The 17691-nt window shown below is 47.9% G+C and overlaps 1 protein-coding gene across 1 annotated transcript in view; it reads left to right on the top strand.

Moving 5' to 3' along the window:
- Window positions 1–17691, top strand: part of LOC119966923 (dynein heavy chain 8, axonemal-like) — a 1786259-nt gene that overhangs the window by 878221 nt on the left and 890347 nt on the right. Inside the window, exons 34-35 of the mRNA XM_038798881.1 lie at window positions 676–813; window positions 9399–9639. Coding sequence (XP_038654809.1) covers window positions 676–813; window positions 9399–9639 — 379 coding nt within the window. The remainder of the gene's footprint in view (window positions 1–675; window positions 814–9398; window positions 9640–17691) is intronic.

A 17691-nucleotide genomic window follows, 5' to 3' on the forward strand; every position in this document is an offset into this window, starting at 1 on the left:
TGGAGATTTAATGGGTCGAATGGCCTCCTTCTGCATTGTAAATTCTGTGGCTATGACTACATGTCTATACTATGATTCTAACTAAGTGGTTTGCTCAGACATTTCCGAGGGCATTCAGAGGGCCCGGAGTCACATGTCGGCCAGACAAGGTAAGGAAAGCAGGTTTCCTTCCCTAGACATTTGAGAAGCAGATTTAAATTCGATCATCTACAGTGTGTGATTTGAACCTGGGTCTCCGGAGTATTACCCTGGGTCTCTGGATTACTCGTTCAGTGACAATACCACTGCATCGCCACCTCCCCATGTCTCCAGTGCTGAACACCTTACTGTGGCATCACTATAGCCCGAGCAGTGATCACTGCTCCCAATATCACTGCTGGAACGTGAAAGTTGCTGCCCCTGACTCCCTATGGCCGACAATTCAAAGAGGCAGGATTTCCTCTTGGTCCGAAAGTACATGCTGCTCTGGCCAATTAAACAATTGTTTAATATCTGCTGACCAAATGGAGGGGGCACATCCCTGACTTTTATGCAAGGTGATGGAACCACCACCCGCAGTGTAACATTCAGCCCCATAACATCAGTGCTTATATGTGTAAGTGCCTGGGCAGAAAGCAACATGATGGCCTCTTGCTTTGCTATTAATTACTGCTGCTGTTTTTGCTTTCTCTCCAGAAAAGAGCTGGGGCTCCTACAGAAATTGTATAGCCTGTATGATGCAGTGATGACTAATATTAATGGTTATTATGACGTGCTGTGGACTGAACTCGACATTGAGAAGATTAATGCTGAGCTGTTGGAATTTCAAAACAGGTTGGGAATAAAATTGGCTTACATTCAGCTAAGTTATTCCATAAAGCATGTTGTTCACAGCACTTAAAGTTGCCATTATGTTTTGGAGTTTCTACATTCTTCCCTCATTTCAGTTCTGACGAGGAATCTGTGGACTTGAAACGTTGGGCGGTATTCTCCCCGGCTCTGCCGGGTGGGAGAATTGCCGGGGCGCTGCGCGAATCGCGCCACGCCGCCCCGACCCCCGCATGCGATTCTCCCACCCCCCAAAACCAGCGCCGCGCGAATTGCGCCGGGCCGCTCGGAGAATCGCCGCAAATGGCGAGCGGCGATTCTCCGGCCCTGATGGGCCAAACGGCCGCTTCGACACGACAGTGTCCTGCCGGCGCCGTCCATCCCTGGTCGCTGCCGGCGGGAACTCTGCAGGAACACTCAGGGGGCGGCATGTTGGGGGAGATGGGGGGGCTCCTTCACCGGAGGTGGGCCACCGAAGGGATCTGGCCCGCGATCGGCGCCCATCGGTGAGCCAGCCTCTCCCCCTCCCCGGGCCGACATTCCGCCGTGGTTGACCCCTGAACACCCACGCCATATTGCGCCGGGGCCGGCACGCGTAAAAAGTTCCCAGCGCATGCACAGGATGGCGTGGCCCAACTGCGCATGCACAGGATTGAGCTACTGTGGCTGGAGTGGCGTGAACCGCTCCAGATTCGTGCCGGCCCCCTGTGAATACCAGAATCGGTCGTGCCCGGGCCCTGTTCGTGCCGTCATGAAACACGACGGCGTTCACGACGGTGCAAACACTTGCCCGCCATATCGGAGAATCGTCCCCAGAGTTAACGGGTGAGCCCCGATCACGGGCCAGACACCTTTGGAAGACCCACCCCCGATGAAGGAGCCCTCCTCCCACCCAGCGGTGGAGGGGGTGGGCGGAGAATACCGCCCGCTGTTCCTCTCCTGTTAGATGCTGGCAGACCTGCTGAGTTTTTCAAGTGTCCCCTGTTCTTATAGCAATGTTAGCTTTGATTTGATATTTTCCTGAAGATTTGATCATCTGCCCCACGATGTGATAAACCCTGTGAGGGTATGTGAAATTGCCCATTGTTCGAGTGTCTCCCTTACCTTGCTGAAAATGGTCAAATCCAGCCCTTTGTTTCTCTTTCTCTCAGTCAGGAACTGAGAGAGAAAACCATGGGCCCTGGTACTTCTCCAGATTCCCCACTCCTTCAAATCAGTTCAGAAAAAATACTTGCTGTTCACTTGTTTTGTGGACAGCCTTTTTCAATGGAGTCAAAACGTTGTTTTTAAAGAAACTCCTCTCCCAATCAAAGAAAGGAATGATAAATCTGCAAGTTATTGTGCTCTTTATTGTCCCAATCCCCATCTTGATGAGTGATGAGCAGGTCAGGGAGCTCTGTTTTCCTCAGCTGCTCAGGAACACCTATGAACCCGGGAGGAGCCCGCTTCTGCTCAAAGGCTGGGAATTTCATCCACATCTCCCCCACTGGCCCAAGCCTCCTCCCTTCAGGGCACCCCGGTTGAATGGATGGGGAGGGGGATGACACATTTTGCAGATAAGGGGGGAATGCATCAGTATATGCCATCATGTGGTTTTCAACAAAATATTAGAAGTCTCAGCTGGGAGTTAACATCTGGACATGCCCAGACTTCCAGCCTGAACATCAGCATATTAAATGAGCTCCAGTTTGAAATGAAAATGAAATGAAAATCTCTTATTGTCACGAGTCAGCTTCAAATGAAGTTACTGTGAAAAGCTCCTAGTCGCCACATTTCGGCGCCTGTTCGGGGAGGCTGTTACGGGAATCGAACCGTGCTGCTGGCCTGCTTGGTCTGCTTTCAAAGCCAGCGATTTAGCCCTGTGTTAAACAGCCCCTAAACAGTTTCAGATAATGACCTAATATTCCCAACATGCTTCAGCCTCAAGCTCAGACTCCTCAATGCCCCTCTTTTTGTTGTTTTAAGGTTTGTCCTGAACTGAGCTGCCTTTTTCAGGAGCATATTCCTCCCTGCTTACCACAAACATGGATTGGCAATCCCCGAATTTCTCCTGTGGTAACAACCCCAAGATTGATAGACTGCCCCCTTCTTCCCACCCCCACCCCCAGGGTTCTTTTGAGAGTTGGCATGTGCCACAGGACTCGGAGTTTAACTAAGTGCCTACTTTTAACAGGGGGTTAAACCTAAACTGGATAATTTATGGTTAAATTTGAAATTAATAAGACAAAGATAAAATAACCAGTAGCCAATGTGGATGCCAGAAAGGAATATTTGGATTTGGATTTATTTATTGTCACGTGTACCGAGGTACAGTGAAAAGTATTTTTCTGCGAGCAGCTCAACAGATCATGAAGTACATGGGAACAAAAGGGAATAAAAGAAAATGCATAATAGGGCAACACAAGGTACACAATGTAACTACATAAGCACCGGCATCGGATGAAGCATACAGGGTGTAGTGTTAATGAGGTCAGTCCATAAGAGGGAGATTTAGGAGTCTGGTAACAGCGGGGAAGAAGCTGTTTTTGATTCTGTTTGTGCGTGTTCTCAGACTTCTGTATCTCCTGCCCAATGGAAGAAGTTGGAAAAGTGAGTAAGCCGGGTCGGAGGGGTCTTTGATTATGCTGCCCGCTTTCTCCAGGCAGCAGGATGTGTAGATGGAGTCAATGGATGGGAGGCAGGTTTGTGTGATGGACTGGGCGGTGTTCACGACTCTCTGAAGTTTCTTGCGGTCCTGGCCCGAGCAGTTGCCATACCAGGCTGTGATGCAGCCTGATAGGATGCTTTCTATGGTGCATCTGTAAAAGTTGGTAAGGGTTAATGTGGACATGCCAAATTTCCTTCGTTTCCTGAGGAATTATAGGTGCTGTTGTGCTTTCTTGGTGGTAGCGCCGACGTGGGTGGACCAGGACAGATTTTTGCTAGGAATTTGAAACTGCTAACCATATCCACCTCGGCCCCGTTGATGCTGACAGGGGTGTGCACAGTACTTTGCTTCCTGAATTTAATGACCAGCTCTTTAGTTTTGCTGGCATTGAGGGAGAGATTGTTGTTGCTGCACCACTCCACTAGGTTCTCAACCTCCCTCCTGTATTCTGACTCGTTGTTATTCGTGATCCAGCCCACTACGGTTGTATTGTCAGCAAACTTGAAGATGGAGTTGGAACCAAATTTTTCCACGCAGTCGTTTGTGTACAGGGAGTAGAGTAGGGGGCTAAGTACGCAGCCTTGCGGGTCCCCTGTATTGAGGACTATTGTTGAGGAGGTGTTGTTGTTCATTCTTACCGATTGTGGTCTGTTGGTCAGAAAATCGAGAATCCAGTTGCAGAGTGGAGAGGCAAGTCCTAGGTTTTGGAGCTTTGATATGAGCTTGACTGGGATTATAGTGTTGAAGGCAGAGCTGTAGTCAATAAATAGGAGTCTGATGTAGGAGTACGTGTTGTTGAGATGCTCCAGGGATAAGTGTAGGGCCAGGGAAATGGCATCTGCTGTGGACCGGTTGCGACAGTATGTGAATTGCAGTGGATCAAGGCGTTCTGGGAGTATGGAGGTGACGCGCTTCATGATCAACCTCTTGAAGCACTTCATTATGACTGAAGTCAGGGCCACTGGATGGTAGTCATTGAGGCACGTTGCCTGGTTCTTCTTTGGCACTATTATGATGGTGTATCATGCTTAATAAAGCTGCTGGTTCTGTTGTTGAAAACTCACCACTATTTTTAGAAGTCCCCGATACCAAAAAGGGCCGACATTCTAAATGGTGAACAGGGATTCTCACTCCCCGACTCCTGTGCAGGCTTCGGTAGGTGCTATTCAGAACAAACTATGTTTTCAAGTTATCCCCCGGTATAACCCATAGCTTCACCGAAGATTTCATCTACTTACCACTTTGTAGCATTGATCCTGGGTCCCGCATTGCTAAGTAAGTAAAGTAGACTTTGGAATAACCACTGTTTCAGCTTAAATTAAGTTATTTTATTATTATATTTTTTCTTTTAAAAGCTGCAATCACTGCCTTTACAGAAAAGTAAAAAGATCTTGCTTCAGGGTCCATCTGGTTGGTTGAAGGGACCTTCAGGCCCAACTTGACAATAATTCTTCTTTTTAAAATCTGGTCTTCTTTAGATGTATTCGCTGGTGAGCTTGGTTTCTATCCTATCTTTCCCATGTACCGATCTATGAGAGCTGGCTCTGCTGACTCTGCCCCCTGCCTCTGAGCTGATGCTGAACTGATTCTGCCTCCTCTTTAAATTCTGGTCTTCCTTCGATGTATTAGCTGTTTTAGCTTGGCTACTTGGCTCTGTCCCTTTCCCATGACCAAACTGTAAGTTGACTCTGCTTGCTTCTCTTGTTCCTTCTCTGCCTCTCACCTCTCTCTGAGTTCTGGTAGTTCCTGCTCTAGTCTCTGGGTTTATATTCTATTTCTAACATTTATTAAGTTTTTAGGATTTTATTGTAAAGTAACTTTTATTTCCCTTGGATTATAAAAAGTATCTTTGATCTAAACATTCTAATACAACTAAGTATTCATTTTGACATGACCTCAGGTCTCTGATTACATTGTTTCCTTTGTAATGTTCAAAGTTCCTTTGTGATATTCAAAAGCCTTGGTTTCAATAGGGGTGTGAATCTTGGTTCCTGTCATTTCTGTAGTTTTATTTTCCAATTGTGTCACCAGCTTATAATTTTGACTTTGATTTTGGCTTTAAATTATGTTTCTTGTAGACTGATCGTCTCCTGATTTTACTTCAATGAAGGGTGAATCATTGCTTTTAGTGTAATGCCAAAAATCCACTTGGTTCTGACTTAAAAGGTTTACATTTATCACCTCGCTCAACTGAAACCCTCATCCGTGCTTTTCTAGATGCTTACTAAGATAGTTAATTTCAATGAAGGTGTGAACCATTGTTTTTAGCTTCATACAAAAACCCTGTGTGTTTGCTAAGCCTGCTTGACTAAGGCTATCTGCATTTTACAAACCTGCTCTTTGCAGCTGCTGTTAACCCTTTGTGAGATCTTGCCCTGTATTCACTCATGTTTCTCTCAGACCAGATATTGCAAGACTTACATGTTTCAAATGACACATCTTTCCATATTATCAATTACAGTTCTCAAGGAAGCTGACAATTAGTATGGTTTGAGGAAATATAATAAATGCCTTTGAAAAGAAGACTGCTGGCAGATGATTAGTGGGAGGGCCATGAATTGGAAGGAAGGTTAGAATGGTTGTGTAGGATTCTCTTCCACTGCTACCTCTATTTACTATGTACCTTCATGCATTTGCTGTACATTGATGGCTAATTTACAGATAAAATAGTAGCCAATAATTCAGAGGCTTAAAGAATAGAAGAGGCACTGATTACACAGAGAGATAGGCTAAAACAGTGGCAGATGGGATTCAATGTGAGCTGTTACATTCTCTCTTCCAACCTCTTCCATTGGGCAGAAGATACAAACGTTTGAGAACACGCACTAACAGATTCACAAACAGTGGGCTGGATTCTCAATTTCTGAGACGTAGGGCTGGATTGTCCGATTGCCGATGCCAAAATCACATTTGGCGATTGGCTGGAGAATCCTTTTTCCTGCGAAATCGGGGGGACAGCGCCGTTTTTCAGATGCTCCGCCCCATCAAAAACGGCATGATCGCTGAGTACACCGCACGCATCGGAGGCCCTACCCCGTCGCTCCGCCTTCGATGGGTCGTATTCCCGACGCCGTCGGTCGCGTGTCCTCTCAGTTTACAGGGACCTCATGTTGCGGCTTTGGACTGTGTCCAATGTTGCCACAGTCCGGGGGGTGGGGGGGAGCTGTTCCGCTGGCAGGGGCCTTCGGGGGGGGGGGGGGGGGGGGGGCTGCTGGGGGGATTGGTTGGGGTGGTCCAGGAATGGCGAGTGGGGTTACAGGGGGGCACTATCTGGCGGGCTGGGTCCGCATGTGGCCTCCGCCATGTTGTACAGCGTGGCTGCTACAGATCGCCGCCGTGTGCATGCGCGGCCTCGGACTCGGCCATTTTGCGTCCGTATCAGCAGGTAAAGCAGGGGGCTTTACGCGGCGTGTTTCTAGCCCCCCACTGGGCAGAGCTTCGGTGTTGGGGCGCCGCCAACCTTTTGGTCATTAGACCAAACGCTTCCTCTGGATATAGTCACAGAATCAGAGAATCCAGCCCTAAGTGTTGATGCCAGCACAGGATAGGTGGAGTTCCACGACAGAAAAACCGGCTCTGCACCTGGACCGATTCAGCTACGATAACAAATAATAATCTTTGTTGTCACAAGTAAGCTTACGTTAACACTATAATGAAGTTACTATGAAAAGCCCCTTGTCGCCACTTTCCGGGTACACTGAGGAAGAATTCAGAATGTCCAATTCACCTAACAGCATGTCTTTTGGGACTATTGGGAGGAAACCGGAGTTACCAGAGGAAACCCACGTAGACACGGGAAGAACGTGCAGACTCTTCACAGACAACGACCCAAACTGGGAATCGAACCTGGGACCCTTACGCTGTGAAGCAGCAGTGCTAATCACTGTGCTACCGTGTCACCCACTGTTGAGGGGCTAGCACTGGAGCCACGTGGAACACAATTGAATCCAATGTGAAACGGTGTGGAATTCCCGTACCAGCCTCCCCGAACAGGCGGCGGAATGTGACGACTCGGGGCTTTTCACAGTAACTTTATTTGAAGCCGACTTGTGACAAGCGATTTTCATTTAATCTTTTTCATTCGCCGGTTTTGCGATTGACACTCAGGAGGCTGACAGGCTGCAGCCACACATACAGACTTCACTCCTTACACACAGCATCCCAGCCAACAAGGTGGCAGCAAGACACGCAGCACAAGGTTCACGGAGGCTGAGCTGGAGACTCTCCTGGACATGGTGGAGGAGAGATGGTTGGCCCTATATCTCGGCCTGGGAAGGAGTCTGCCCATCACGCCATTCGCCGTGCCTGGGCGAAGGTGGTAGAAGCAGTTCGAGACGTCGGTAACACATAACTGACAGGCCAGCAGTGTTGGAAAAAACTGCACAATCTCCGCAGGGCTGCCAGGGTGAGCAGGCAGCACCAACCGCCTGTCCCACACACCCGCAACCCTACCCCTCCCAATCTGGAGCCCGGGCAAAGCCCCACACTGCACCACATGTCGGCACCTATACCGGCCCCCATGACCGAGTATCCTGATACTGAGGCCACTATCAACCCACCTCCGAATCCTTAAAATTAGCCCCCAGGTGAATCTCGACATGCCTGACTCCCTCACCGTCCGATTCACCTTACTTGCACCACAGCTGCTCACTGCTAACAAGAGGGAACTACTTTTAAACACTTCCTGAGTACTCACTCACAAGAATGGCAGCACATACACCTGCTCCTCGCTTTGGTGACCTGGCCAGGATTTTCAACGCTTACAAACACCTCACATTACATTGAAAGATTTAAACCAGCACCGGGGTCAGCAATGACACCTGGGAGGCAGTAGTTACATTCGTGCCATGCAAGTACCAGGCAATGACCATCTCCTGAAGGTTACCATTGATCAAAAACTGAACTGCAGTAGCCAAATTAAGACTGTGGCTACCAGGAAAGGTCAAAGGCTAGGAATCGTGGAGGGAGTAACTCACCTCCTGACCCCCCAAAGACTGTCCACCATCTACAAGGCACAAGTTAGGAGCATAATGGGCTACTCTCCACCTGCCTGGATTAGTCCAACTCCAACAACACTCAAGAAGCTCGACACCATTCAGGACAAAACAGGCCGTTTGATTGCTCCCTCCTCCACAAACATTCAAACCCTGCACCATCGGCGAACAGTGTACCATCTACAAGATGCACTGCAGTGACTATCCAAGGCTCCTTACACAGCACCTTCCAAACCCACAACCACTACCATCTAGAAGGACAAGCGCAGCAGATACCTGGGAACCCCACCACCTGGAGGTTCCCCTCCAAGTCACTCACCACCCTGACTTGGAAATATATCGGCACTCCTTCACTGTCGCTGGAGCAACCTCCTGGATCTCCCTCCCTGACAGCACAGTGGATGTACCTACACCTGAAGGACTGCAGTGGTTCAAGAAGGCAACTCATCAGCACCTTCTGAAGAACAATTCGCGATGAACAATAAATGCTACCCTAACCAGTGATACCCACATCCCGTAAATGAATTTGAAAAAAGTCAGTGTGGGCAGTCTGACCAGGAGGACCGCCCTCCAATTGTTTTCCATTAGCACTTTTCCAGACTCATTTTCTATCGGACCAACAGTCACTTAGTTAACTCTTGTCTTTTAAAAATATTTATAAAAACTCTTATCTGTTTTCATATCTCAAACTCTAATTTCTGGTTCCTTAATAATCTTTTAGTCATCCTTTGCTCTCCTTATATTCTGTCCAATTTTCTGACCTACCACCTGTCTTTGCGCAATGAACGAATAAAGGAAAACCATGATGCTGCCAGATCCCCTTACATTTCCCAGCACTTGCTATTTTTATTCAGAAGTATACTGTCGCATTGATAGTAATATACATTTCAGTCTGCGATGTAAATTCATTTCAATTAAGTAAACTGTGATTTCATCTGAACCATTTCTAGGTGTCGTAGGTTGCCCAAAGGCTTGAAGGAATGGCAGGCATTTCTCGATTTAAAGAAGAAAATCGATGATTTCAGTGAATCATGCCCCCTCCTGGAAATGATGTCCAACAAGTCAATGGAAATGAGACATTGGGACCGGATATCTACAGCAACAGGCCATAAATTTAATGTGACATCAGAGACATTCTCTCTGAAGAATGTTATGGATGCTCCTCTGCTTCCTTTTAAGGATGATATTGAGGTATATTGAATCATTAGTTAGTCTCATTTGAACCCAATAGAAGAATAAATTGTTTTTGTTTGATAGTATAAAATGGGCAGTCGCGAATTGGGTATCAGTTTTACTCTTTGCACTATTTTCCTTTCCATTGACTTCTGTTAAATTTCAGTTTAGCACTGCACCCTCTTCTTGCCCACCCCACACCCAACATCTTCCCTCTCCCTACCAATTATTCAACCACATTCATTCCACTCCAGAAAATTTGGAATTATTATTAGTTCCTATGTTCCCTCAGAAAGCAGAAAACATTCCAGACAACACTGTTTCAAAGCTATCCTGCACCTATTTCTGCACTTTCAAAAGGATGCTTTTTTAAAATCCATTTTCGGATGTCAGCATCACTGGGAAGGAACAATCGATAGTTGCACTGTCAATGGTAATGCTAGGCTACCTCAAATGAAATCCCTTCTCATCTCAGTCTGAAATGAAAACATCCTTATCGTGGGATATACCCCTTTGAATCTTGTCTGTTTGGATAAAATCTCTTTTAATTACTTTATGGACCCAATTTATACAGCCTTCCATTATAGAACAACTTTCTCATTGCAGGAACCAATCTGGTAAACCTCTCAGCTCTACCCACTCCCTATCCCCTCCTTATCCTACCTGACTGCTGTTCCTCCCCACATGACCAACCATGTGAATCTTTGCTGTCTCGCCTCCAGTCGAAAGTCTTTCAGTTTTGAAACTGACAGTTCATACGGTTTCACTAAAGCCCCATACTATTGTAGCAACAATTCCTTATTCTTGTGCTGTGCCTTGTCGCTTTCTGTCTTCCTTGTATGAGAACATCCAAGTCCCTCTGAACATTAATCTTTAAAAGACTCAAAAAAATTGTACATTTTTATTATTCGTATTAAAGTTAAAATCTTCACACTTGCTCACATATTCTCTCTGACAATCTTTAATAATAATAATCTTTATTGTCACAAGTAGGCTTACTTTAACACTGCAATGAAGTTACTGTGAAAAGCCCCTAGTCGCCACATTCCAGCGCCTGTTCGGGTACACAGAGGGAGAATTCAGAATGTCCAAATTACCTAACAGCACGTCTTTTGGGACTTGTGGGTGGAAACCGGAGCACCCGGAGAAAACCCATGCAGACACAGAGAGAATGTGCAGACTTCACACAGACAGTGAACTCAGCCAGGAATTGAACCTGGGCTGTTGGCGCTGTGAAGCGACAGTGCTAACGACTGTGCAACCATGCCGCCAACCCCATAAGCGTAAACAGCGATGTGGGCCCAAAATAATGTGAGACTCAGGAAACGGGATTTTCGCTGACGGAACCTCGTTTTCCAATATTCCTTGCCCTTGCTGGTGACGTAACAAAATACCCACGACAAAGATCTCAAGCCTCATTTCAAGTTACGAGTATCTTTGCTAATGGAAGGTGCTGGTGATAGCTGTGACACCTCCTTGATGCTAATCTCCGATATATTGTCATTGGAGTTGCTTGGGTTCATTGTCTCCAGAGGCTGAGAGGATGGGCTGTGTAGATCGGTTGATCGACCTGCAAAGGAAGCAAGATGACTTTAATGCATGGAAGAGTAGTAGAAATATAACTTAAATGAGGCTGGAATCATTTATTGAGGGTTCTCACTTTTGTCTTATGCTCCAACCTCGCCATCAGCTCGGGAGCAATCCTGCTCCTCGCCAGCCAGTTCACGAACTCTCTCCTCAAACTGCATGAGGATCTTTAGCTTGGATATCACTCCAGCCAGCTGGGCTCATTCACTCTGATTGTACTCAAGTTTGTGTTCCAATGGGACAGATGGGAGTATGTAGGCGGGTACATGCCAGGTCAGATGGTAAGGATGCCTGGCATGTGGGGAGGCAGTGGCGTAGTAGTATTGTTACTGGACTTGTAATCCAGAGACACAGAGTAATACTCTGGGGACCCAGGTTCAAATCCCATTAGGGCAGATAGTGAAATTTGAAATCAACAAAAGAAAAATCAGAAATTAGAAGTCCAATGATGACCCTGAAACCATTGTTGATTGTTCTAAAAACCCATCTGGTTGATTGATGCCCTTTCGGGAAGGAAATCTGTCATCCTTACCTGGTCTGGCCTACATGTGACTCCAGACCCACACCAATGTGGTTGACTCTTAATTTTTTTATTTCTTATTTGTTCATGGGACGTGGCCATGGGTGGCTTTGCCAGCATTTATTGCCCATCCTTAATTGCCCTTGAGGGGACAGTTAAGAGTTAATCGCATTGCTGTGGGTCTGGAGTCACATGTAAGTCAGACTGGGTAAGGGATTTCCTTCCCTAAAGGACATTAGTGAACCAGATGGATTTTTATGACAATTGACAATGGTTTCATGGTCATCATTAGACTTTTAATTCCAGATATTTTTTATTGAGTTTAAATTGCATCACCTGCCGTGGTGGCGTCCCCAGATCATTATTCTGGGTCTCTGGATTACAAGTCCAGCCACAATACCACGATGCCATCACCTCCCCTCAGGGATGGGCAACAAAGAGTGGCCTGCTCATCCCTTCAACGAATAAAGAAAAAAAATGTGGTTGGCAAGTGAGAGTTGAGATGTGATGAGGAGAGGAGTCGCAAGGGGGATAAGGAGGGCTGTCGGAGGGTAAGTGGTGGGACCCCGTGAGTTCACAGAGTCACACAGTGCAGAGGAAGTCCATTGAGTCTGCACTAATATCTGTCCTACCTGCCGAATCCCATTTACCAGTCCTTGACCCATAGCCTCGAATGTTATGACATACCAAGTGCCCACCAAGGCACTTTTTGAAGGATGTAAGGGAACCCTCCCAGGCAGTACATTGCAGACCGTCACCACCCTCTGGGTAAAAAAGCTGTTCCTCACATCGCGGCTAAACGTCCTGCCCCTCACTTTGAAGTTGTGCCCCTTCGCGACTGACCCTTCAATTAAGGGGAACAGCTGCTCCCTATCCACCTTGTCCATGCTCCTCATAATCTTGTACACCTCGATCAGGTCACCCCTCAGTCTTCTCTGCTCCAGCAAAATCAACCCAAGCCTGTCCAACTAGCCTTCATAACTGAAATTTTCCATCCCAGGCAAATCCTGGTGAATTTCCTCTGCACCCTTTCCAGTGCAATCACACCATTCCTATAATGTGGTGACCAGAATTGCACACAGTACTCCAGCTGTGGTCTCACCAAAGTTCTATACAACTCCAACTTGATCTCCCTGCTTTTGTAATCTATGCCTTGTGCTGCATCCTCTTGGAGCAAGCTCTGCGCCTCCAGTCTCCGTGTGTCTGCAACGGCAGCCACGGTCAGGTAGATAGCAAGCATTGCTGGCTGTACTCCAAAATTCATTCTCTGCCAGGGGAGAGAAGACATTTCAACAAGATGAGTATCCCCTTTCTCATCCAAATCTAATAGACTACATGATGATCTAGACATCTGCGCTGTGATGGATTCCTAATGCACCTGGGCAGCAGACTATATAAACTTAAGTCTGGACCAGGCACACCAGAATGCCCGAGTAGCAAGATTTGCTGCGATCACTGGTGATCCCCAGGTCCAGGGGGTGATTGATAGTACACATCTCCCCCTACGAGAGCAGTCTCTGTTTTGTTATTCTCTTGACGTAGCATAAGCTGCTTCCTTGATATGCACTCTGACAAAGGAAGGTTCAGACTTGGAGATAGCTTTAACACATTTATTAAACTGGTAACAATTCTCCTACTTGGATTCGACTCTCCTGTTAATCCTGCTATAGCTACTCAGACTGACGAACCAGTCTCCTCCTATCCACGTGGTGGGTGTGATGTGTTTCAAATTAACCCTGTGTACTCACTTAGTGTCTACACTGGAAAGGGAAAGATCATGTGTGCTGTGTCCTTTTATATGGGTTGGTGTAATGCCCCCCTGTGGTAGTGTCACCTCTGTGTGTGTCGTGAATGCCCATTGGTCGTGTCCTATCTTACTGACCTATTGGTTGAATGTCTGTGTGTCATGTCTCTGGTGCTCCCTCTAGTGCCCAGCTAGTCTACGTGTATTTACATTAACCCCATGTGTATTTACAGTGATGCATATCACCACAGTCTCATCAAGGGGTTCCCTTCACCAATTGGAAGTGTTGTGATCTGCCTGTGAATAGTTTTGTACATAGCTAGTAATGCGACCTCCAACCAGCTGGTGGCATCAGACATCGGTTACGTGATGTGAGCCAGTTGGTAGCAAGGCATACAACAAGGCAGTCGCACATAAGGGTAGTTCCAAGATAGTTCAAGGAACTCACATAGTAACTTTACCTGTATAGCATTCTGTTTATCTTTCCATGTGTTCATCAATAAGTCATTGTTCCAGTTAAGCAACCAAATGTTCTATCCAATGTGACTATCATTGCAATGGCAATGTCACAGTACACAGCAGGGAAGTGCTTCCACTCCCTCAGTATACAGCTGGTGTGTGACCACTAGCTGCACATCATGTCTGCTCCCGATACCCACGCAGTCCCCATGACGCATACATCCTAGCGCATTTGTCAGTTCCCGGAACATTTGCGGCGCCCTCTTGAGTGAGGGATTGGCTCATGGATGACAAGTGTTACTCACTGAGGTCTTGGCTAATTACATCTCTCCGGAAGCCCCAGACCATGGCAGAACTGTTACAACACTGCGTGTGCAGCAACCAGGAGCATCATGAAGCGGTGCATCGGAGTGCTCAAGATACACTTCCGATGTCTGGACCACTCCGGTGGGGCTCTCCAATATTGCCCCAGGGGAGTTTCTCACATTGTGCTGGCCTGCTGTGTCCTGCACAACATCGCGCAGCAGAGGGGGAACATGCTGGAGGAGGAGGAGGAACAATGTCAGGCCTCATCTGAAGAGGGGGCTGGCCAAGAAGAACCTGGGCTAGCACAAAAGGCCGGCCAACGTGTGCCCCAGGGCCACCACACACCTGGCACCCTCATCATCTCCAGATTTGCCAATCATGATGCCTGGCCACCTGCAGTTCCACCTCTCCATACTTACCCCCCCTCCTTTGCAATGAAGTTACTGTGAAAAACCCCTATTCGCCATAATCCGGGGCCTGTTCGGATACACAGAGGGAGAATTCAGAATATCCAATTCACGATTCGCTGTGAGATGGGCTCTGGTGCTCCTCATCGTTATACAAAGTCTGACTCCTGCCTTCAGGATCATATTCCACTGTTCACCTGCATGTGATCCCCACATTCTATCACACAGGCCCATATATCCTTTGGGGTGATGGGGAGGGGGGAGGAGGGAGTGGTCGGGGCGGTTGGTCACTCACTGTGTAAGCTGTCCAAAACACGTCTTGCCCCGTTCCCATCACCTCTGAGGTTGACCCCGATGGAACATTCAATTGTCCCAATTGTCCAACACCCACACCCCAGCCAACCAACCCCCCACCCGACACACCCTCTATACACAGTCCCGTGCATCCCTCACAACCTTTAGACAGAGGATTGAGGCAGGTTGGAATGTTAGTGAAAAGGTGTTTAAGTGTGACTATGTACATTATTGTGCCCTGACCCCTATCTCTAACCTATGTGCTGCACTTTTTAGATTTACATTTATTGTCACATGTACCGAAGTACAGGGAAAAGTATTGCTCTGTGTACAGGCCAGACAGATCGTTCCATACATGAAAAACATAGGACAAGCAATAAATACACAATGCAGTATTAGTTTTAGAATTAGGTTCGAAAAGGTTAGTACAGTTATAAGAGATGTCGGAAGAGTATCTGTGAGGGAGAGCTTGTAGAGAGTCGCCGTGCTCCGGTGCCACCTTGAGTCACCATGTGTCAATTTAACTGATGTCTAACTCTCTCATCTGATGTGGCCGACCGCCCCTTCTAGGTGTGACCCCAGACAGCACATCAGATGTGGAGGCGGCCTATTGGATATCCCATCCTCTGACCTGAGATGCCTTTGGCGGCCGTCCTCTGGATCTGGATGGGCACGGCCGACTTTCACATGTCACAGGGACAAGGTGCCACCCCGTTCTACCCGCTGCCCATCAGATGCGCCAGTGTCAAGTGGGGGGATGCAGAAGCATTGAGCTGTTTCAGAACACCAGACCCCAACACCTGTATTGTCCTCTTTGGCCAGGTGCCTTACTCACACATGCCACCAGCTAAAGACCCTCCCGTGTAACCCGCCTTCATGCGTCTCACCATGTCCTGTATGCATCCCCTAGGAAAGGCAGCCCAGAACAGAAGAGAGTAGGAGAAGACAGAAGGAGGTGTCCCGGACCTCGGTGCTGTCAACTCTGCCAAGCAGGAGGCTTTGTTACAGGAGGCACTGGCATGGGCCCCTTCACTTCCTCCTCCCGCGGGTGCTCCATGGGCCCTGGGCTACTCCATGGGATGAAGGTCAGACCAGAGTGAGCTCTGGAGGCTCCACCATCACCACACTACCAGTCCTGGAGATTCAGCCTCGTCTGAACCAGGGTCTTGATGCTCTCAGCCACGGAGAACTGAGACTGTGCCACTTTGATTGATTCATTGATTGATATTTATTGTCACATGTACCGAAGTAAAGTGAAAAGGATTTTTCTGAGGCCAAGGGAACGTACATATTACCTCCATAGTAGATAAAAGAATAATCAAGTACATTGACAAATGGTAAATCAACAAATGAGTAATGTCCCTCACTACCTTGATGATGTCGCTCTATGACTGACCCAGGGATATTGGGATATTACTTTACATTGGAAGCTCACTTGGTTGTCACATGCCAACCTCCGCCGCAGAGATAACCCTCTCTTGCACCTCCCCGGCTAACACCATCGTCCTCTGCTTGGCAGAGTTGACAGCACCGAGGTCCGGGACACCTCCTTCTGTCTTCTCCTGCTCTCTTCTGTCTGGGCTGCCTTTCCTAGGGGATGCATACAGGACATGGTGAGACGCATGAAGGTGGGTTACATGGGAGGGTCTTTAGCTGGTGGCATGTGTGAGCAAGGCACCTGGCCAAAGAGGACAATACAGGTGTTGGGGTTTGGTGCAGGGTAGGATGTGAGGGAGATGAAGGCAGGTTGGTGGGTTTTGATTGGCCTCTATGGGAGTGGGGATGTGAAGTGAGGGGTGAGGGAGAGGAGTGATACCAGAGGATCAGAGATATCACCCGACCTGCCCGAAGGAGTTTATTCACCTTCCGACACTGCGTTCCCGTGGTTGACAGCACTGACTGCCTCGGCCACCTCCACCCAGGCCCGGCTGACGATTGCAGGCTGGAGTCTGCTGCCCACTCTGACGCAGAGGGTGTCCTGCTTCTCCACCCCACCACATTCAACATTCGATCAAGTTCAATCTCAGTCTTGGGACCGCTCTCCTCTGAACCATCTTCTTGGCTGGAATAAGGGTGTGTGGGGAATGGAGTGCTAATAAGCAGCTCCAGCTTATCAAGCTCTCCAGGACCAATTCAGGCCCCAGCAAATCTGATGCAAGAATGAGAATTGCTGCAGATTCACGTGGACGAGTGCTGATCCATTAGCATATTCTTTTTTAAATAAATTTAGAGTACCCAATTCATTTTTTTCCAATTAAGGGGCAATTTAGCGTGGCCAATCCACCTGCCCTGCACATCTTTGGGTTGTGGGGGCGAAACCCACGCAAACACGGGGAGAATGTGCAAACACCACATGGACAGTGACCCAGAGCCGGGATCGAACCTGGGACCTCGGCGCCGTGAGGCAGCAGGGCTAACCCACTGCGCCACCGTGCTGCCCTTTCCATTAGCATATTCTGAATTGCTCCACAAAATAGTGCCCCGATGGGAACAGGAAATCGCACGGAATTCAGTCCCAGCGTCAACACTTAGCCTCCCAAATGGAGAATTTTGCCCTGTGTTCACCCATTGGAGATGAATCGCCTCTAATTTGCACTCCCGCTGTGAGGGCAAATCAGATGTGAGTCATTATCCTTTGCCATTCAAATTTATGGATGGCGGGAATTGCAAGAAATTCCATCACAAATTCTGATATCAGGCCGGCATATTGAGTGGGCAGCATGATAGCGAGATCCCACGGCTGGGCCCCCATA

Source organism: Scyliorhinus canicula, chromosome 6 (genome assembly GCF_902713615.1).
Source record: "Scyliorhinus canicula chromosome 6, sScyCan1.1, whole genome shotgun sequence".
NCBI lineage: Eukaryota > Metazoa > Chordata > Chondrichthyes > Carcharhiniformes > Scyliorhinidae > Scyliorhinus > Scyliorhinus canicula.